The sequence below is a fragment of the Monodon monoceros genome, unplaced genomic scaffold, assembly GCF_005190385.1.
Source record: "Monodon monoceros isolate NGI ecotype Baffin Bay Population unplaced genomic scaffold, NGI_Narwhal_1 Super_Scaffold_22, whole genome shotgun sequence".
NCBI classification, from domain to species: domain Eukaryota; kingdom Metazoa; phylum Chordata; class Mammalia; order Artiodactyla; family Monodontidae; genus Monodon; species Monodon monoceros.
Window position 1 is genome coordinate 47,291,210 of NW_021703779.1, and position 23,225 is coordinate 47,314,434.

Below are 23,225 nucleotides of genomic sequence, written 5' to 3' on the forward strand. Positions count from 1 at the left end.
TTAGGTGGTCACAAAGCACCGAGCTGATCTCCCTGTGCTATGCAGCTGCTTCCCACTAGCTACCTATTTTACATTTGGTAGTTTACATATGTCAATGCTACTCTCACTTCGTCCCAGTTTACCCTTCCCCCACCAGATGGCTAGGTTTTAAAACTTTGGGTGAGTTAGTCTACCGTGCCCTGCCAGGATACATTTTCATATGCCAGGTAGATAAAAAACCATGCACCACTAATTGCCTACAAAATAACTCCATGTCCACACAGTGTATGCTGGGAACCTTGATTACCCCTTTCTTAATCCACTCCTTAAACGAATCCAATCACTGGGCCACTTCATTAAAACTGTTCACACAATTAACTCGAGATTTACCTGGTGGCATCCCAGATGGAGACGCCTATTTTTTTGGGTATACATTGTTACCATGGTGGGGAGTAGCCGCCCACCAACATGTCCTTCGAAACTTGTCTCATACTCTTACTACCATAGGTAACAGTACTGCTAACTCTCTCACTAATTTACAGAAGTCTCTAGATTCGCTGGCCAAAGTGGTGCTTGACAACTGACTGGCCCTGGATTATCTGTTGGCAGAACAAGGAGGGGTACGTGCAGTTGCCAACACTTCTTGTTGCACATACATTAACACCTCTTCCCACGTAGAGACCAACATTGAGAAAATTCGACAACAAGCCACCTGGCTTCAGCAGACAATTAACCACCAATCCTCGCTAATATGGGCGGGAAAATTGAAAACTGGTTCTCCAACTTGTTTTCCTGGATCCCACAAGATATTAAAACCTTTCTAATGCACTGTGATAATCTAAGTGGGAGGGAAGTCCAAAACGGGAGGGGATATCTGTATGCGTATGGCTGATTCATTTTGTTGTGTAGTGAAGGCTAACACAACATTGTAAAGCAACCATACTCCAATAAAAATTAATAAAAAAAGAAAGGGATTTAAAAAATGTAACAGGAAGTGGCTTTAAAAGTAAAAGTATAATAATATTCTTAAAAAGAAATTAAAAATAGAATTAATATTAGATTCTAATTAAGTTCACTCAAAAGATAAATTAAATTTAATTAATTAATTTTTTGGTATACACAGTTGTTTCCTTTATTGGTTCTAGTAATTATAATTACATGTATTTATTAGAGTTCTTTAATCTTAAAAACTTTAATTTCTAGTGATATCTAAGAATTAAGCAATTGTGAACTGTCATGCCTTCCTATACCAGCATTCTTTTTTTTAAATTAATTTTTATTGGAGTATGGTTGCTTTACAATGTTGTGTAAAAATAAAATCATGAACCGAAGAAAAAGAACCTCTCTGATGGGAGGTTTCCATTTTCTTATAACCTTCCTTGTTTCAGCCATACTGATTTATGTTATATTTTGCCTAGTGCTCTGTTGTCTTCCATACTGTTGCAAATTTGCAACCAAGACCTTTCAGTCCAAGAAGGAGACCTGGAACCAACAGGTTCAGAACTTCCATTTTAGAAATAGAGAAATATACTAAAATTTTAAGCCTGAGATTAACAAAGATATGCTGACCTTGTATAACGAACTTCCTACCCTTGCTTGAGTCTCTGATTATAGTAGTCTTTTACTAGTCTTTAGCCCCTGCTTCTCTAATCTAATTATTTAGTTTGTTTTCTCTAGGGCATCACAGGACAATGGTGGTGCAGGGACTCCAACCACTCCCCACAGCCAATCCTGCTGAAATAACAGAAATCACCCTGGGGCCCCTTAATGAGACAGGGCAAGAGTTCTGTGACCCCAGTTAGGTAGGGTCTACAAGACCCTTGCCAGCCTGAAGAAGCTATGGAAGATAGACCTTTGTCCTTCATCTTCCCCATAAATATTTCTTGGGGGCTACTTCTCTCACGGGGTATTTGAGGCAGGAGGTAGATGCCCTCCCTAGGGTAAGCTATTGGAGATTCAGTACCGGTGGACCGATACTCTAAGATGAGAATAGCAGGACAATTGAGAGAGGAGGCTGGGCCCTGCCCAGATAGAAGATAAGAGACCACATAGTTCTCATTCTCAAAGTCAAGGAGATCTTCCCAACTAGAAAGGTCCTTGGAAGTCAAAAGGGGAGTGACACCCAACTACCCATAGCCCTCTTGGGTGGAATCCATCTTGGTGCACACATTGGGAGGATCCTGAGGTATACCAAATATGGACTCTGAACCAGGCAAATCAAAATGATTGGCCAAAGGAAACCCAGAAGAAATGCCCCATATAAGTGGTTTAAACTACCATGAGGGCTTTATTCTCTTTCTGAGTCCACCTGTGTCTATCCACATGTACTGTCTCTTTTTCCTTCTAATAAATACTTTACTTGTTTCACTACTTTCCATCTTTGTGGGAATTCTTTTCTGCAAAGCTGAAAGGCCAGGGCCACTGGTCTAGTGACTAGGATTTGGTGCTCTCACTGCCACGACCTGACCTCAATCTCTGATGGGGAACCAAAACCCTGCTTCAAGTCACTGCATGCTGAAGTCACTTGAGATCAGAAGGAATGGGAGAGGAGGGGAGGGAAGGAGTGAGGAGAAGGTAGGAGGCCATGTCTATTTCCCCAGAGAGACAGCCCAGGCCCAGTCCTAGTGCACAAGCTGTCCTGTACTCAAACAGGACAGCGAGGGTGGCTGGCTTACCCGAGGATGAGAAGGTGAAGATGCTTGGCAACGTGGCTACAAAAGAGAGGGGGAGGGCTTCCCTGGTGGCGCAGTGGTTGAGAGTCCGCCTGCCAATGCAGGGGACACAGGTTCGTGCCCCGGTCCAGGAAGATCCCACATGCCGCGGAGCGGCTAGGCCTGTGAGCCATGGCCTCTGAGCCTGCGCGTCCAGAGCCTGTGCTCGGCAATGGGAGAGGCCACAACAGTGAGAGGCCCACGTACCGCCAAAAAAAAAAAAAAAAAGAGGGGGACTGTGTTGGTAAGAGACTGATCCATTACATTCCTAGGTACTCTGGGGCCCCTGGCCTCTCAGTCACCTCCTCCAAAATAAACCCCAAAATCCTGAGCTCAGCATTTAAGTCTTTTCTGACATCTAGTCCCTGCCTAGCTCTCCAGGCTTCTCTGCATGCTCCAGCCCAACTGAACTGACTATTCTTATGAGTGCCCTGCCTTATCTTGCTAGTGACCCTTTGCTTCTGTTTTTTCCTGTCACCTGGAAAGTTCTCCTTCCTTTAGCTACTAAGGATCAATTTCTAGTTATTCTTCCAGGGCAACTCAAATGTTATTTTCTCTTGCTCTCTGTCTGTGGTAGGTAGAATTCTAAGATGCCCCCCAAGATTCCCCAGTATACACACCCTGTAAAATCCTCAGGGTGTGATATGGTGAGTTATCACTCCCATAAATAGGTCATGGTATGTGGTGCAGTTGATGAAATAAGGAGATTATCCAAGTGGGCATGACCTAATCACACGAGCCCTTTAAATCTGGGTCTGGAGATCAGAGGCAGAGATGTCAGAGGGATTTGAAGTATGAGAAGGATTTAACAGGAGGGAGATTCTCCATGGCTGTCTTTGGAAGATGGACGGGGCCACGTGGCAAGGAATGCAGGAAGCCTCTAGGACCTGAAAGTGGCCCCAGGGGCCTCTAGAAGCTGAGAGTGACTGCTAGCCAACAATCAGAAAAAAACAAAAAAAACAAAGAAAACAAAAAAACCCCAAAAAAATCCCACAGCGATCTCAGTCTTAATACAAAGAACTGAATTCTGCCAACAACTTGAACGAACGTGGAAGACAATGAGAACTCAGTCTGATAGACACCCTGATTTTAGTCTTATGAAATCCTGAGCAGAGAACCTAACTAACTCTTGCCTAGACTTCTGGCCCATAGAACTGTGAGATAATTAATGGGAGTGTTTTAAGCTACTAAGTTTGTGGTAATTTATTATGCAGCAATGGAAAATTAATACATTGCCCCTCCTCTGGGATCACACAATGCCTGTGAAAATTCTAACTGAATGGAAATGAAAGCTCAGGGATCTTTGTCAGGGGAGCTCTTTGTTCAATTTTTGCTAGCCCTGCAGAACTTCCCTGAGATTCCATGCTGTCTCCAGCTCCTCCCAGAATCTCCTCAGAATTGCTGTCCCAATGTGGATTTTCTGCCAAGTGTAAAAGAAATAAGAGAAATCCTTCACACTCTGAGGACAAAGATGTCCTCGGCCCACCAAAGGGGAGACTCTCCTTCTGACCAGGAGAGTCTTCACTGGCTTCCCAATCTGACCTGCACATTGCCAAGACTGAGACCTTATGTTCTCCATAGTACCTTAGTCTTTCAAGCTCAGTTATGTTCAAAATTCTTTCTTATAGCATTTATGCATGCATTCATGTGATCATTTATTTATTCATTCAGGCACTGTTCAAGCATCAGGGATATGGTGGTGAAAAAGTCAGTCATGATTTCTGACCTGGTGAAGCTCATATTTTGGTTGGGAAGGCAGGCATGAATGAAATTATAATTACCAATGGTGACAAATGCTATAAGAAAAAAGAACAGATTGATGGAGGGAGTTGCAGATCCTTGACATAGTCTGGGGCAGTAGGAAGGGGTGAGAAGGACATTTGACCTGAGATTTAAGGCATGAGCTGGAGTTTGAGTGGCAATGGAAGAGATGAGAGTGGTAGGTAGGGAGCAGGGCAAGGCAGGTCAGAGCAATTTTCAAGCAGGAGGAACAGCTTGGAAGAGGTCTCTGAGTGGAGGCAGGGATGGGGGTAAGGCCCATTGGAGGAATAGGAGGCCACTGGGGCTTGAGTTCAGAGGGTGAGTGGGAGAAGGTGAGGTCAGAGAGGTATGGGATAGAGGGCAGATCATGCAGGGCCTTGAAGCTCATAAAGAGGACTTTGGACTTTATTCTAGGTATGATAGGAAACCCTTGAGAGGAGTTAAGTAGGGAAGGGACATGAAGTGATCTATGTGTTTAAACGATCGTGTTGGGCTTCCCTGGTGGCGCAGTGGTTAGGAATCCGCCTGCCAATGCAGGGGTCATGGGTTCGAGCCCTGGTCCGGGAGGATCCCACATGCCACAGAGCAGCTAAGCCTGTGTGCCACAACTACTGAGCCTGTGCTCTAGAGCCTGCGAGCCACAACTACTGAGCCTGTGTGCCACAACTACTGAAGCCCATACACCTAGAACCCGTGCTCCGCAACAAGAGAGGCCACCGCAATGAGAAGCCCACGCACCACAACGAGGAGTGGCCCCCGCTCGTCGCAGCTAGGGAGAGCCCGCGTGCAGCAACGAAGACCCAACACAGCCAAAAATAAAAATAAAAATAAAATAAAATAAATTTATATAAAAATAAATGATCCCTTCGGCTGCTGTGGGAGAATGGCCAAGAGAATATCTCAAGAGAGGAAGCAAGAAAACCAGTGAGGAGGCTGGAACAGTTTTGTTGGTGAGGCGCAATGGTAGTCTGCCCTAGGATAGTGACAGTTGGGGTAGTGAGAAGTGGGTGCATTTGACAAACATATTAAAGATAACAGTGTCAGGAATTGAAGATGGATGGGATATTGGGAGGGAGGGTGGTGAAGGAGAGGGGTATGTCAAGGATGTCATGCCCAAATTTCTATCTCTATGACTTATTGCCACCAACACCTGGTTCTAATCCTGCCCTACAAGGTCACCCCAGGAAATGTCACTCCTCTCAGGAAGGCGAATAGTGAAGTGGTGAATCACATTCAGCATGGGACCAGATTATGTAGGTTCAAATCTCTTACTAGCTATGTGATGTGGAACAAGTTATTTCACTTCTCTGTGCTTCAGTTTCCCCATGAGTAAAATGCAGATATTAAGAGTTTTCTGGTGAGGATTAAATGAGGACTACAAGTACAATATGTAGAGCAGTACCTGCACATAGGAAGAGCTAAAAAATGTAAACTGTTATTATTTCACAGTCTTTGGGAAATTTAAAGACAACTGTCATCATCTTCCCCAATTTTTATATCCCTTTCATTAAGCAGGGCTGTTCATAGAGCACAAAAGAACCAATCAGAGCTGACTGGCCTAGTGATGCTCCAATTTATAACCCCACATCCCTTCTCTGCTTGGGAAGCATGAGCAATTCTCTTGTCCAACAAAGCAAATGTCAAAGCCATAGCTTGGCCAGTTCATTTCTGTGCATTCCCCAGTCTTAACATCCCTTCTCTCCCAGGGCCTCTAATTATGTGCCTATGTGCTGAGGCCCAGAGAAGTTAAGTAGTTGGTTCAAAATCTCAAAGTAAGCAAGCAAGCAGTTTGAATCACAAGAATTTGCACAAGCTTTGTATACTTCTAGCTCCTGGTTCCCTCTATTCATACTGCCCCCACCCCTTGTGGCTTGACCTCTTGCCTATGGCACTCACCATCTTTGTCAGGAGTGAGGAAGGTATAGAAAGCCGGTGGGTTCAAGGACTCCACAAATTTGGACTCCTCCATTGACTCAGACAGCAGCTGTAGCTCCTCAGGGATAAGGAGCAGGATGACCACCTCAGGGAGGATGCTAGAAGGCAGCAAGGCTGGCAGGTTTGGGGGGTTGCCTTCTGGCATAGGCCTGGAGCTGTTGGGTAGGCCCATTGTCGGGACTCCTGACACAGATGGTCCCAGAATTTTCCTGGTGCACTGGGGCTCTGGCAACAGGTCATGCTGATGCTATAGCCTTCCAGGGGGCAGCAGAGAGGGCAGGGTGGGGAGAAAGAGAGTAGGGAGGGGCTCTCCAAGGACAGAAATTGTCATGGAACTGCTGGGACTTGTAGGACTTGAGATAGTGCTTGGAAGTATGCTAAGGCTCTGAGGAGGTGGGGACCTGAGTTTGTCAGGTCTGGAGGGTAATGAGATTTTGGGTTTATTGGGGATTGTTGTCTTAGGTTTGGAAAGTGATAAGCTTAGGGGAGTTTGATGAGGTGGGGCACTAGGTTTAAGAGGTGATGGGATTTTAGGGGTCTTGGGTAAGAGGATTCCAGGTCTAGGGTGCGGCAGGTTGTTTGGGGTCTTAGGAGCAGGAACACTTGCTCTGGTGTGTGATGGGTATTTGAAAAACTGATGTGTGGAGACTCCAGCCCTGGGCTGTGATAGGCTTTTGGGTGACTGTGATGTAAGTACCCCAGGTTGGGGGTGTGATGGGGCATCTAATTTAGGTTGTGATGGAGAACCAGGTTTGGAATGCAGCAGAGTAACATGTTTCATAGAGCCACCTTTGGGCTGGGCTGGGGTGCTAGGATTCAGAGGTGGGACTTGTGTCTTGGAATTCATGGGTAATAGGGTACCAGAATTCTGATGTAATGGCGTGTTGGGCTTCAGAAGCAATAGGCCACCAGAATTTGAGGGCACAATGGCAGCAGGTGGCATCCTAAATGTTGGCTGAGCCAAGTTGCCAGAATCCTGTTGTGCTGGAATTTGGGGCTTTGGTGTGCGAGGGTGGATGGGGTACTAGGGCTCTGACCCAGTGGCTCCAACTCCTTGGAACTGGGCAGGAGTAGTTGAGGATAAGTAGAACTTTGGTTTCACAAGCCTTGATTTGGAAGAAACCTTGGGAACCAAGGCTGGCTGGGCTGTGCCTGCCCTTAGGCCATGACTGCTGGTGGATGAGGGCATGATGGTGCCTAGTCCATCTGCGGTGAAAGTCTGTTTCCTGACTTCTTCAGTGGCTTCTTTGGGCTGCACATGACCAGTGATGTCAGAGGTGTGACAAAATCTTATTCAAAGGACAGGTTGAGGACTTTGGAAGCCAGCAGGTGGTGAGTGCTGGCATCGTGAGCTTGGAAGTGTGCCTCCAGCAGTTCTCCAGAGGTGATGTTGGCCCAGAGGCAGCGTATGAAGTGGGCTACATTGGGGGCTGGCTCCCCTGGGCAACCAAAGACATTCTGGCTGCTGTTGGTGGCCACCTCACTGTGGCAGGCCCCGAGAAGCCGACCCCTGGGGCCACGGGTTGCCAGGTAGATGTCTAGTTCCTGCTCTCCTGGTTGCACTTGGCCTGCCACCACCAGCTCCGAACCACCAAAGTAGTTGGGGAAAAAGGCCCAAGGTGAGGCCCCAATCAAGCCACCTAGGTAGTCCAGATGCACATCTACCAGCAGAGGCATGGAGATCTCTTCATAGAGGCCCTCCAGCTGTAGGGCTGTGTTGGTGTCCTCATATATGTGCCAGGCTGCTCCTTGGTTCTCCAGGGACAAGCGACGCAGCAGTGGGAAGTCAGCATCATCTCCAAAGGCCAAGCTGACCTTGGGACACTCTGTTGTCCAGTGCCTGACGGATGTTGGAGAGGATCACACTGGGAGTTGTCACTCCAGCCATGGGCTCCCCATCTGTCAGGAAGATAATGAGAGGGATCCTCCCCACACTGTGGCCCCTCCCAGGCTCCTGGTTTCTATGGTTCAGCACTGAAGTAGCTGCCAGCAGAGCTGCATTGATGTCAGTCCCTAATTGGAGAGCAGACTGTGAGACCATTTTTTCTAGTAACTTCTACCCACATTGGACACACTGGGTACCTCACCAACCTCCCAGGCAGAGTCATATCTCCTTATCTTTGCTCACATTGTTTCCGCTGCTCATCCTTCCCAAATCCCCACCCCCACACAGCCTCCCTGAGACCTGACAGTGGGGCCCACATGTGCTTGGTTTTTATCACTCCCTGTCTCAGACTGCTCTGACTGTTTCCTGGGGGGATGTCTCATTCTCTAGTCAGATTGGCAGATCCCCAAGGATAGCATCTCCACCTCCATGCTACAGGGGAAAAAGGGCTGAGTTGTCAGGAGGTGGTGGGTGGGGGAGACTTCAGTAATCGTCTGAGAGAGGATTGATCAGAAGCCAAAATCAGGGCAGCAGCTTGCTCAAATACTTAGAAATAAATATCTAGATTATTGATAAAAAATAAAACAAAAGTTTCAGCAAATTCTTTTGAGTATGTGCTTTAAAGAGGAGGAAATTCAGCCTCAAAGAGGAATGTGTCCTAAAATACATGGAGATTTAGCTATGCTCTTTCCACTAGGCAAAGAAACACAGAAGGACAAAGGGACATATTTGTGTAAAATGTAACAGTGATATTTCAGACATTATGAGAGGTGAAGTGGATGGGTGCATGAAGGGAGGGTTTCAAGAATTTCCTATGTAACCACAACCTGCCAATTTGGGTGGGTAGGTCTAACACAGCCAGCAGCTTTCACATGCCCCAGGTAGTCCTTGGCACTGGGGACATTCTGGATGGTGGCCTGGATGGAGCCTCTGGCTTTCCAGACACTAACTGTGTCAGAAAAGGAGATGATGTTGAAGTAGTCGCTGACCGGCAGGTTACCAAGGATCACACTCATGGCCTTTTTAGTCTGTGGGATATAGATGATGTGAAGGAGATGGACCAAGACTTGAGGTCTTGTTCAAGACTGAAAGGCTCTTTCTATACAAGGTACTAAGTGTTGTATGGTTTTAATGTTCTCTGACTCCAGCACTTTAAGTCTAGGATTCTTAGGCCAAAATGCTCTATAGGCTCTAATGGCTCAAAGCCTAGAACTGTACTGTCCAATGGTAACTGCTAGCCACATGTAGTTATTTAAATGTAAATGTAAGTTAGTTACAATTAAAGAAAAAGTTAAAATTCTGTTTCTTCATTTGCAGTAGCCACATTTCAAGGGTTCAATAACCTCATGTGGTCAGTAGCTACTGTACTGGACACTGTTTAGAACATTTCTATCATCAAAAAAGTTCTACTGGACAGTGGTGGTCTAGAAGGTTCAAGTTCTATGCTTTCAGAGAGCTAGGATTCATGTGTTCTATGGTTTCTGAACCCATGATCAAGGATTCAATGATTCGAGGGCCCTAAAGTTTAAGAGCTTTACGACTCCAGGTATTTATAGCTACCTTTCAATGACTTTGCATGCTTTGGTTCTCTGTTCTCTCTAATCTGTTCTTCTACCTCAATTTCTGTTTCTTCCAGGCTGGTCTTCTCACCAGCCTCCAGATAACCTAGATTCTATTTCGTCTCCACAACTTTGTCCTTTACTTATTCATACCTTCATAGTTCCTTCAGTTGCTCTTTCTCTGGGCAGCCCTTCCTTGATTGCCTAGTCTGATCCATGCCCTTCGCACCCAGATATTCCCTGTCCCACACTATTTGCTGACTATCTTACGTGGAATATTTTCATTCTCCATACAGATCTTGAGTCCTCTGAGAACAGGGCTTAGATTGCTACTTCCTCTTGGCTCCCTTCTCCATGACAATATTTAGTATAGGGCTACGCTGAGGGAATACAATATGTAGGTTCTAGTATTAGGGTACAATTTATAGGATAATTGCTATGCTCCTGGCAGTGCAACTTTAGATGCATCAGCTCATTTCATCTTCACAGCAACACAATGAAGAAGGTACTAATATTATCCTCATTTTACAAGAGATGACATTAAGGCTCAGAGAGTGGAGTGGCTAGCTCAAGGTCACACAGCTAGTCATTGATAGACCAGAGACTCAAATCTGTAGTTTGGAGGTGGTAAATCCAGTGATTTTAAGCATAATATACACCTTCAACCTTTTATAGAGGTGTGGATTCTAGAAACCACAGGAAGGACATTTGTGGCTTGCCTTTCTCTACATCTTAAACTGATAGAAGATGCCTTGAATGCTTTTAAGGGAATCAGAATATTTCCTGCCATAAGATGAACTCAGGGGATAAGTCACACATTCTGGGATCAGGAGCTGAGCACCAGGGACTTCCCTGTTGGTCCAGTGGCTAAGACTCCGCACTCCCAATGTAGGGGGCCCTGGTTCAATCCCTGGTCAGGGAACTAGATCCCACATGCCGCAACTAAGAGTTCTCATGTGGCAACGAAGATCCTGCATGCTGCAACTAAAAAAAGAAAAAGAAAAAAGAAAAAGATCTCACATGCTGCAAATGAAAAGATCCCACATGCCACAAAGAAGATTCTACAAGCTGCAACTAAGACCTGGAGCAGCCAAATAAATAAATAAATAAATATTTAAAAAGAAAAAAGGAGCTGAGCACCATATTCCTGCTTCCATTGAGAGGGCTGACACATAAAGGATGGCTTCCCTGAGAATCTCCTGTTATCCAGGGACAGATTACGTTTTTAAGAGTATGTTGTTTAATCTCCTATTACTTTGAGATTTTCCAGCTATCTTTCTGTTGCTGATTTCTAGTTTTATTCCATTTAGTCTGAGAGCATACTTCGTATGATTTATATTATTTTAAATTTGTTAAGGTGTGTTTTATGGCCCACAATGTAGTCTGTCTTGGCAAATGTTCCACATGAGCTTGGGGCAAACGTGTATTGTGCTGTTGTTGGATGAAGCGTTGTGTAGATGTCAGTTAGATTCAATTAAATGATGGTGTTGTTCAGTTCAACAATGTCCTTATGGATTTTCTGCCTGCTGGATATGTCCATTTCTGATATAGGGAAGTTGAAGTCTCCAACTATAATAGTGGATTTGTCCATTTATCCTTGCAGTTCTATCAACTTTTGCCTCATGTATTTTGACACTCTAATGTTAGGTGCATACACATTAAGGATTATTATGTCTTCTTGGAGAATCGACCCTTTTACCATAATATAATGCACCTTTTAATCCCTGACAATTTACTTGCTCTGAAGTGTACTTGGTCTGAAATTAATATAGCTGTTCCAGCTTTCTTTTGATTAGTGTTAGCATGGTATATGTTCTTTGCATCCCATTACTTTTATCTATCTGTGTCTTTATATTTAAAATGGGCTTCTTGTAGAAAACATAGTTGGTTTTTGTTTTGTTTTGACACTGACAGCTTCTGTCTTTTTTTTTTTAATTTTTAAAATTTTGTTATGGTAAGAACACTTAACATGAGATCTAGTCTTTTAAATTTTGAAGCAATTTTTAAGCAATTTTTAAGTCGGCCGTACTGTTTTTTTTTTAACATCTTTATTGGAGTATAATTGCTTTACAATGGTGTGTCAGTTTCTGCTCTATAACAAAGTGAATCAGCTATACGTAAACATTATATGGAAGCTTCTGACTTTTAATTGGTGTATTTAGACAAGTCATCATTAAAGTGATTACTGATATAAGTAGATTAATATTTGCTATATTTTAAACTGTTTTCTCTTTGTTTCCCTTTTTTTTTCTTTGTCTCCTACTCTTTTCCTGCCTTCTCTGGTTTCAGTCGAGTGTTTTATATGGCCCCATTGTCTCTCGTCTCTTAGCATATCCATTATGTTAAGAAAATTTCTTCATGGTTGCCCTGGAGTTTGCAACATGCCTTTACAACTAATTCCAGTCCACATTCAAATAACACTATACAGCTTCATGAATAGTTCAAATACCTTGTGACAGAGTAGTCCAATTCCTCTATCTTGTCCTTTATAACATTGCTGTCATTAATTTCACTTATCAGTAAACTATATTCACTGAATACATTGTTGCTATTATTATTTTGAACAAATCGTTATCTGTTAGATCAATTAGTTAAAAAATAAAATATATTATTTTACTTTTATTTATTCTTTCTCTAACAATCTTCCTTTCTTTATGTAGATCCAAGTATCTAAGCTATCCCGTTTTCATTCTCTATGGAGAACTTCTTTTAACATTTAGCTGTGCAAGACAGGTCTACTGGTGACAATTCTCTCAATATTTGTTTGGCTGATAAAGTCTTTATTTTTCACTTTCGAAGGACAATTTTGCTGCATACAGAATTCAAAGTGAGTGGTTTTTTCCTTCAACACTTTGAATGTTTCACTACACTCTCCTTTTCCTTGCATGGTTTCTCAAGAGAAATTCAATGTAATTCTTATTCTTGTTCCTCTATAAGTAAGATATTATTTTCTGTGGGCTTTTACAGGATTTTCTCTTTGTCTTTAATTTTCTGCAGGTCGAATAGGATATGCGTACATGCACATTTCTTGGTATTTATCCTGCTTAGTGTTCTCTGAGCTTCCTGGACCTGTGGTTTGATGGATGTAATTTATTTTGGAAAATTTGTATCTGTTATTCCTCCAAATATTTCTTCTGTTACTTTCTTTCTTTTCCTTATGGTATTCCCATTACACATGTTACACTTTTGTACATGTACACAGTTCTTGGGTATTTTGTCTTTTTTTTTTTTAAACACCTTCATTGGAGTATAATTGTTTTACAATGATGTGTTAGTTTCTGCTCTACAACAAAGTGAATCAGCTATACATATATCCCCATATCTCCTCCCTCTTGCTGTCTCCCTTCCACCCTCCCTATCCCACTCCTCTAGGTGGTCACAAAGCACTGAGCTGATCTCCCTGTGCTATGCGGTTGCTTCCCACTAGCTATATATTTTACATTTGGTAGTATATATAAGTCCATGCCACTCTCTCACTTCATCCCAGCTTACCCTTCCCCCTCCCCGTGTCCTCAAGTCTATTCTCTACATCTGTGTCTTTATTCCTGTCCTGCCCCTAGGTTCTTCAGAACCATTTTTTTTTTTTTAGATTCCATATATATATTTTTTTCATTCTTTTTTCTCTTTGCTTTTCAGTTTGGGAAGTTTCTATTGTCATATCTTCAAGTTCATTGATTCTTTCTTCGGCCATGTTCAGTTTCCTAATGAGCCCACCAAAGGCATTTTTCATTCCTGTTACAGTGTTTTATATTTCTAGTATTCTTTTTAATTTTCTTAGGATATCCATCTCTGCTTAAATTTGCCATCTGTTCTTGTATGTTGCCCACTTTTCCCATTAGAACCATTAGCATATTAGTCATACTTATTTTAAATTCCTGGTCTGATAATTTCTAAGCTCTGCCATATCAGTTTGGTTCTGATGCTTGATTCATTTCTTCAGATTGTGTTTTTCCTTTTAGCACTCTTTGTATATTTTTGTTGAAAGCCAGACATGAGGTATGAGGTAAAAGGAACTGAAGTAAATAGACCTTTAGTGTGAAGTTTTATGTTTATCTTGTTAGGAGTTAGGTTGTGTTTGTTGGTTGCTGCAGTTGTGGGTGTCAGAGGCTAAAATTGTTTCTAGAGTCCTTGTTTTTGTTTCCTATGTTGTCTTGGATTTCCCTAGAGACTCTTTCATAAATAGAGTACAGGCTTCCAGTTCTTTCAACTGTAACCTCCTGCTTTTACACAGGAACCCAGCTAATATGGTGGTCATGCATGGGGGGAGGAGAAACATTCTATAGTTCTAGGATTAGGTCTCAGTCTTTTAGGGCACCTAGCCCCTGGAATATGCTCCTCACAAGTTCTTTCAGCTTTTATCCTGCCTTAGATGAAATGGGAAGACTAAAAAGGTTTGGAGTTGGGTATATCCCTTCCCATACATTAAAGGCTAGAGGAGACAGTTTTCAATACTTCCCTTCTCCCAGTTTGGTTATATTCTCATAAAACACAAGTCAGTTAGCCTTAGGTCGGATGGGCTCTGTGGTTCAAAATGTCAAGGTAAAAAGGTTACACTGTCCCAAGACACTAGAACTGTATATTTCTAGAACCCTAGAGTACTATGGTTTGAAACGCTGCTTCCAGAACTTCATGGATTCAGGCTCTAAAGTCAAAATCTCTTTGGCCTACGGCTCCAGGATTCTGTTTCAAAGGTGCTCTGGTAGGTGGGGTACAAGACTGAAGCCTAGATGGACCCAGGACTCTATGGCTTCTAAGCCCTATAAGGCCAGTGCACTGTATTCTTCTGGCTATATAGTCAAACAAAACAAAACAAAACAAAACAAAGCTGTGGCCCCTTGACAGTTCTGAATCTAAAATGACTACAGTTTTAATGTTTTTGACTCATGCTTTATGATGCCAGAGTACTCTAGCCCAAAGTCTCTATGACTCTGGGCCTTTATGAGACCTGGAGGTTTGTGGTTGAGGCTCTTGATGGGTTCAGGCCCCATAGTCCTATGTTTCAGTGTTCCTATGATTCTGTGGCTCCATGTCTACGTGGCTCCTGATATGTAAGGTACCAAGACTCTAAGGTAGGCCTAGGCCTATAAGGTCCAAAGGTGATGGGATGGCAGGGTGTCTTGTCTCAGGGAACCACTGTACCAGCACTCTCTGCTTTCTGAGCTTTCTAAATCAAGAGCAATGAACGATCCCCAGGGTCCTTGTTACCTGCTTCATTTTGGTACCAAACATGGAGCCACTCGCGTCAATAACAAACACCACGTTTTTCTTAACAGGTAGAAAGCTTCTGGGTGCAAAGTAATGAACAAAATAGCCATCGCAAATCTGGAGAAAAAGAAGTGGAATCAACAAAAACTGTGAAAGCCAGTCTAAATCAAGTCCCCTCTTATTTTGCTGCATAAAACCCTGCTCTTTTCCTTCCTAGGCCTTATCACTGTTGCTATTAAATAGGCATTTGTGGGATTGTTTGCTCAATGTCCATCTCCTCCCCCAGAAGTGTATCTCTGCTGGTCAGGCTGCCAGCCCAGGGCCTGCCCCTGAGCTGTGGAGAAAATGAGACTGGCTTGTGGCCCAAGGCTCCAGGGATCAGGATCTCTGTAATATGTGAGTTCCTGTCTGTGAGAGCTGGGCTTGCATAGTCTTGAGGGCCCCTAGGGACGTTTTGCCTGGGCTCCAGGAACTGAGAGTGTTGTTTTAACCTCCCTCTATAGAGTGAGCCTGAGCCCCGGCTCCATTGCTGCCAGGGGCTGGGAGTTTGCAGGGCCTCCCTCTCCTCCTTAAACCTCCTTTCTGCTGTTGCCGGGCAGAGCAGGGAGGGGAGGAGGGAGCAGAGGCTGAGTGAGCTATTTGTTCAGAGGGGATTGGTTAGACCAGGTGCAGATGCCTTGGGCTATCGGGGATATGATTGGCTGCTGACCCCCTTCCCCCACTCCATCTCTCCTTCTGCAGAGCCTGGGGCCGGGGACAGTTGAGGGAAGGGGAGGGGGAAGCTGGAAGGGCCCCCAGGACCAGTGGCAGCTCAGCCTAAGGAAGTATAGGCTTGCTGAGGGTCTGAGCTGCCCAGGAGCCTGAAGCAAGCTCTGTCCTGGGATAACCAGCTTATTCTCCTCTCAGCCCTTCAGGCATTCTCTGGTCACAAAGCTGGACACACTATCTCCTCCCATCTTGGAGGGCGGGAGGGGGGTGGTGGAGAGCAGGAAGGAGATGGGAGGACATCTTGCTCTTCCCCTCCACCCCAGCCTTTGAATTAATTCACAAGCACAAGCGTAGGCTTTGTCTGCACTTTTTCCTGGCACTCTACAGCAGTTCCCCAAGCCCTGGGTCAACCATCCTGCAACTGCCCAAGCCACAGGCAGAGTCCAGCTGCCCTTCTGTGTTCTTCCCATACCTGGGTAGGTGAGAGCTTCTGGGAAAATCACGTTCCTACCTCTCCATGGTCCCAGGCTCACCAGTGACGCCACACCTCACATCCTATTACATAAACCAGAGGCATGACCCAGGTCACCAACCTCTCACACTCCCTTCAGCTGTCATGCCACCCCATTCTCAGGAAATGCCTCCCCTCCCTCTTCATGAAAAAATTAAGGACACCAGGCCATGTCCCTTGGATTGCCCACCCCACCCTTGCGCAGGGTCCACACACCTATATGCCTCCTCCCTCTACTGAAAGACAAAACAATCCTTCCCTGACCCCATGCATGCCCAGCCTCCAGTACCTCCTCCACCAGCCAGACTCCTACTCTCCAACCCAGCCCATGCACCCGACTGGGTCTTCTTTAGAGTTTAAAAATGTTGGTGTCTTTTCCATCCACTAAGACAACCTCCATTCATCCCAATCCCACCCAAACTTCAAATCAGCTCCTTTCTTCCCGGTAGCATGCCAAGGTAATGAACTCGACAGCTGCAATTGTCTTCTCACCTCCGGTTTACTCCTCTGCTCACTGCAGCCTGGCTCCCACCCCCACCGCTGATCCACCTCTCACCAAAGGTAGCAACGACCAGTTGGTTGGAAAACTCAGTGGGTGTATTTCAGTTCTCATCAGACTGCACCTCCCTGATATATTTCACAATTGACAATCACTTCTGCTCCTCAGAAGAATCTTTTCCTCTGGGATCCAGAGAGGATGAACACTCCTTATTCTCCTACCAGCTCTCAGGTCCGTCGGATTCAGTCTCTTTCTTCAGCTCCATTTCCCCCCTGTCCCTTAAACAGTGTTGCCTAATATTTGTCTGTCATGGCATGCAAAGAGAATGATTACGTTTGTGTAGCACAATGGAGGGAAGTGGTGGGGATTTACAGCCCTGAACAGGCTGATGGCAGCTCCGTGGGGCCAGATACCCCAAGGGCTGTGGAGATCAATAGCTCCTAGACTGGGAAGCTCTACCTTAGCAACTGCCATCCTGGGTCTGCTCTCCTGGCTCTATACATTTGGCCTGGGTCACCTCCCTAACTCTCTTGGATTCAACCCCTGAATCTCCACTGCTGACCCCACAACTCTTTCCCCAGTCCAATGCTCTTCACTCTTCCCCCTCCACAGCTTCATACACACTCACCGTTGGACCTGTTCCCTTGGATGGCTGAAGCCTCCAATGTATGCTGCCCAAACAACAAATTCATTACCTTCCTCCCATCTCAGCCTTGCGTGTCTTTGTCATTTAGAGGCACCATCATCCACATGGTCACTCCAGATACAAACCTGAGTGTCACCCCTGAATCCTCCTGTGTCCCTCACTCCTCACATCCAACCAGCCACAAATTCATGCTGGTTTGATCTGCTGGATATGTCTCAGGCCCAGCCCGCCTCGCCATCCCAAACTAATGAAGTCCAAATTTAGGGCTCCTTTCCCTCTGGTTTTCCTGCTTCTCCTGGGGCCCCTCCCATCCATGCATCGTTGCAGCAGCTGCACGGTCTGGTCTTTCTAAACACAAACCTCATAGCGTCATTCCCTCTCAGGGCTCCCTGAGCATGTTCAACATAAATTTTATGTTCCTTATCAAGCCCCTGCAGCACTCATGGCCTTCAGTCTCACCTCTTAGCATTTCTTGGGCCTCAAATCAAAACTCCAGGAACTCCAATCCACTTGTAGTTCCCTACACACCCCTGGATAGTTCCAGCCTCTATTCTTTGTATCATGCAGCCCTCAGTTTACTAGACTGCCTTTGCCTTCTGAGAGCCCCCCTTCCCAACTTGGCACACTTCTTTGAATTCTTTAAGACCCAGGTCAGGCTCCCTGACCTCCTCACCCCTCATGATGGCTTCCATCATACTTATGTTGTCATTGACAAAGCACTTCTCATCTTGTGTCATTCTCGTGTCTCTCTGTTTCACCTGGAGACAGTGAATAAGATCTGTGTGTGATTCACTTCAGGGTTCCTGACATCAGCCAGCAGTGGGCATAACGGATTAGGTGCCCATGGAGTAAATGTGTTGGACTTTGAAAGGCGGGCATACTCAAGTAAAATGGGAGGTGAATTGAGGGGTTCTTGGTTGGGGGATGCAGGAATCATAGCACACAGTGGATGGGAGTATCAGTCGTACTATTTAATGCCTAGTTCCGTCTGTTCTATCTGTATCTTTACCCCAGGCAATGGTGGGAGAGGTAAAGAATGAACAAGCAGACAAATGTCTCAGTTCACACATGCACGCGCGTGCACGCACGCACACACACACACACACACACACACACACACACACACACACACACCAGAACACCAGGTTAAGGCCCTGCTGCCACCTACTGGCATGATACCCTCAGCTCCTATTCTGAGAGGGTGAATTCCTTCTATTCCCCTTACACAACAGGCCTCTGTTATACCTCTGTGCCTCTGCATATGCGATTCCCCTCTCTCTGCATGCCCTCCCCTTCATCCTATCGGCCCAGGTGGAGGTAAAGTCTATTCGGTTTTCCTATGCTAACTTAAAAGCCAACTCTTTCAGGAAGGCTCTCGTGAAACCCTCCTCAGTGGTATCCATACGTAACCCATTACATATTTATACACAGCCCTTAGAACCTTTTATGACTGCTCTGGCTCTATGTATCGAGTTACCTCAGGATGGGACATTTCCAAAGGGAGATTAGGGGCTGTGTCCAACTCATTCCTGACTTCCCAGAGTCACTGAGGGCAGGACTGGGCTAGAGCAGTTTCCAGCTTGATGGAGGTGAGTCCACATATGAATGAATGAATGAATAAGTAAGTGCATGAGGAGAGGTGTAACCAAAGCACTATACTAGCCCAGAGCAGAGAGAGGAATTGTAAGTGGGGTGGGGTCATCATGGAGGTGGCACTGAAGCAAGCTTTTCAGGGATGAGGAGGACACTCACCAGTGGAAAAAGGAGGGAGAAGACATTCCCAGGGCGGCAGACAGTATGAGCACATACTCAGGCACAGATGACTGGCAGGTTCAGGTGCTTTGGGACATTGGTGTGTGGTGTGGCGTGGTGTGGGGCAGCTGGAGGATGGTTTGTGTGCTGGAGGCAGTGAGAGGTGTGGTGGGAGAAGCAGGCTGGGACCAGACCTCTCAGGCTGCCATGCAATTGTTGTTGTGAAGCCAAGGGTCCCGGATCAGCCTCTACCCCTCTGGTAGAGCGTGGGACCTCTGCACATTCTTCGTGAGTGTGTGAGCTCAGAATTTAAGGGCTCCCTGTTTAGGCAAATGGCTCAAGTGAGGCAAAAAGAATTTTTAAAACTTAGAGACATCCAGAAAGCCCAAGAGAACATGAGAGTATCAGAGCTGCAGAAAGTGTGAGAGACTAATCACTTGCCTTTCCAAAAGGTCTGGTTAAGAGTGGGCTATGACTTGCTTCAGTTAGGAATGTATTCACCTGGATCTTGATTCAGTTTATACAGTTCCGGGTGTCCAACCCTTTGGGGGACACATGTGCCTCACCAGGTGTGAAGTCATGTGTCGCTACACACCGTCCTATCCGTGTTCACTAGTCCTCACTGATCCCTAGGGAGAAACAAACGTGCACCTTGTGGAGGCCAGCGCCTTGTTTCCCAGGTCTGTCTGACTCCAGAGCCCATGCTCTTTCCATTCTCCCGGCCCTCTCACCTGCACGTCTCCAACGATGTCCTCCATGACTACATCATACTGGACCACGAAGTCGGCCCTGATGCCTGAACTGGAGAAGGCAGACTGGTCTTGCAGTGTCGTGCAGAAGGTAATTCGGACACTGGTCTCTCCCCTCTCAATCCTGGTGGATGGGGGCGAGTCAGCCTCACCTGCATGGGTGGGGAGGGGTTAGGTGGGATGGAGAGCTCACCAGGCAGAAAGCCAGGTAAAGGGACATCAAAAGAGGCAATATCTGGGGAGGGTGAGAAGTAAGCCCTGCACCACCTGCTGTTCCTTTTGCCTGCAACGCCCCTCCACCTGCCCAAATGCTACATTCCTCTCCCAATCCTACAACCAGCTCCCCCTACTCTGCCTCTTCCACGGGCCCAGCCTGACAGACCCAGCCCCCACTCAGCTCCCAGGCTCTGGCAGCCTGGCCCTCACTCACAACTTCACCCTGGCTCATTTGCCATCCATCCAGGGAGCCCAGTCTCTGGAGGAGTGTCATGTCCCCAGGAGCCTGGATCTCCTCCCGGAGAGACCGTGTCGTGTGTGTTGTGGGGAGAGACAGATACACAGTCAGGGCCTCGGTCTCCTCCCATGCCCCTTACTGCTGTGGGAAACTGCAGCCCAGCAACGTTCTCTTCTAGATAGAATTTCATGTGTTTTCTTCCCCCTCTGGCTTCTTGACTCTCAGAATCACGTGTGTGAATAAGACTTTTAGCGCCTCATGAAATCACAGATGAACTTCTGGTCCCGGATGTTTGCTGAGCTGGCCACAAGATCAACTCCTCTGGAATTTCAGCCCAAGACAAATGTCCATTTAGACATGCCTCTGTGCCTCCTTTTTTCCAGAAAATGGAAACTAGGGAATTCTGCTCCCCGCCCCCCTTTCCTGCTACAGCTGTCAGGAAGCTTAGGGGCAAACTGAGCCCCCATACTCTCTGAGACGTCTGCTTACATACATTCCCTTGGCTTCCTTCCTTTCAGAGGTCTTTGTTCTGTTTTATCCCCACAGGATTGGCTCTCCCCTCCGTTTTAACCTTTAAGGAGAAGGGGGGAGGGAGCTGCCATTTATAGCTTAGGGTTTAAGCATGCAAGCTCCAAGGACTCAGATGCTGCCTGTGGGCCCCTGGACAAGTTATTCACACTCTCTAAGCCTCAGGCTCCTCATCTGTAGCACGGGAAGGATAATAGCTCCTCTTTCATAGACAGTGTTTGTGCGAATTCAATGAGATCATTTATGTAGAGCATTTGGAACCATACTTGGATCTTAGTAAGTGCTCGATAATGCTAATGATTACAGTTATCATCAGGTCTTCATTACTCTGTACCAGTGATTTGCAGAGAGGAATTTTCTCAAATTCTCACAGTGGTCCTGGGCCATCGATTGCACGTCCCCATCGTACAGACGGGAAAAGTGAAGCAGAGCCAGTGAGTGATTTGCCTGCTGCCCCACCTTTGGAGAAGGTCAAAGCTGGGATTTGAACCCAGGTCTGTGTCTGTCTCTCTCTTGTCTGTATTCCATACTGTCTCTCTGGGTCAGCAGGATCCAAGTAGGTAGGACATCCAAAGCTAAACGGTTTAGCGAGAGTGGCCACATGACATGGGTGATTTCTCTGTGCCTGTCCACTTGTCCCTCAGCGGAGGCGTCTAGGCCGGACCAGTGGTTCTCCAATCTGACTGGACATCAAGTTCACTTGCAAATGGGTTAAAAAGATAGGTTCCTGGGCCCCTCCCCAACCTACTGAAGCAGACTCCAGGAGGGTGGGGTCCAGGAATCTGTATTCTGACACCTCACATAGCGATTCTGCTGACCGTAGCCAGTGTGTGGCCTTCAAACACCTTGAGATGGAAAAACAAACACCTTGAGATGAAGTTTGAAGCAAGCCTGGCAGCCAGGACATCTCTCTGGCATACAGGGCCTGAGATGATATCCTCTGGGGCAGTCTGCACTTCACACTGTCCTCCCATTGCCCTTCCATTCTCAGTGGTGATTCCAGAGGAAAGCAAGTGTGGGCTCTGAATCCCTTAGCAATGTCAACATATTATTTCATGGAGCTGACCCAGCAACTCCTTCTCCCCTTTTACAATTTCAGGAGGGAAATCACCACTGCGGGAAATGTGGGACTTGCTGGTTTCACACAGCTTGCAAGGATGAGACCAAGTTTGTAACCGAAATATTTTCAACTCCAAACATGCCCTCTTCTCCTTGTTTGAATGGGAAAGGAACCTAGGGCAGAAGTGGTATTAGAGGGAAGCAGAGGGAAAAGGGGCAGCTTCCCATTTAGGGAAGGCCAGTCTTATGGTTGACCTGTAGTACTGCTCACATACTTGTGTGGGTGTTGGTGTGCAGGCGGCTGGTCCTCAGCGGTGGTACATGAAGATAGCCAATGCCTGTCTTTTCTGACACTGTGACCTCTACACTCAGCCTTGTCACCAATTGGGGTCTCAGGCTCACCACCAGCTGGTACTGGCCCTGGTGCCGCTGCAGCAGCTCCTCGTAGGCGAGAAAAAAGTCACCTTTGTGGCTGTTGCCAGGCTGGTGAAGATGCGAAACTTCTCTGATTCTCAGTCCCTGGTCTTGAAAGGGAGGAGGATGAGAGATGGGATCTCGTGAGGAGGAGGGGAGCTGTTAGATGACCTAGTTCTGGCTACCCCCTCTCTGGCCCCAGCAGACCTGGCCAGGCTTCTGTTTCAGCTAAGTCCCTCAACCACAGTTAGTTATTCACTCACCCACTTGTTAAACTATCTCTCTCCCTCATTCATCCTCTTAAATATTCTGCCTAAGAAATTCTATCACAGGCAGCTTACCCATAAGGAAACTATGTTAGTGAAAATCTGAATCTACAATAAAACAATAAGGGAGTAATGATTTATTTTATAAAAAGAGGTTTCAATTTACACACAATGCCTCTTTCCCTTCAAATAACCCCTCACGCCCACCCCTCCCCCATGCTTTAGACTAAGCTTGTTTATACGCCATTAATTCCTCAGTATGCAGTAGCCAAACCTAAAGTTTCCATGCTTAATGAAACTCTTTTGGAGGCTGAGAGGAAACATTGAAGGAAGACAATACACTTCTGCCATCAGAATGGAACTCAGTTAGGAAACAGGATTTGATTTAGAGAAATCTCACTTGAACATAACCTTACCGGAAGATGCCAGTTCTTAAATAAGCCACATCCTGCTGGCAGGAGGAAAGTGGAAGTAGTGAAGTAAACTCCCATTTATTGAACACCTACTCTCTTATAGGTTTTGCTATTCATTAACTCACCTCATCTTCATGTAATCCTATGAAGTAGAGATCATTATCCCCACATTACAGAGGTAGAGATTGAGG

At 45.9% G+C, this 23,225-nt stretch overlaps 1 protein-coding gene across 1 annotated transcript in view; it reads right to left on the reverse strand.

The window, feature by feature from the left end:
• The window catches only part of ITIH6 (inter-alpha-trypsin inhibitor heavy chain family member 6), a 40,888-nt gene that overhangs the window by 10,874 nt on the left and 6,789 nt on the right, over nt 1–23,225 (reverse strand). Inside the window, 12 exon segments of the mRNA XM_029240180.1 lie at nt 2,655–2,692; nt 4,020–4,110; nt 6,348–7,400; nt 7,403–7,449; nt 7,451–7,643; nt 7,646–8,204; nt 8,206–8,399; nt 9,128–9,299; nt 15,036–15,152; nt 19,883–20,052; nt 22,217–22,396; nt 22,399–22,460. Of these exon segments, the coding sequence (XP_029096013.1) occupies nt 2,655–2,692; nt 4,020–4,110; nt 6,348–7,400; nt 7,403–7,449; nt 7,451–7,643; nt 7,646–8,204; nt 8,206–8,399; nt 9,128–9,299; nt 15,036–15,152; nt 19,883–20,052; nt 22,217–22,396; nt 22,399–22,460 (2,876 nt within the window).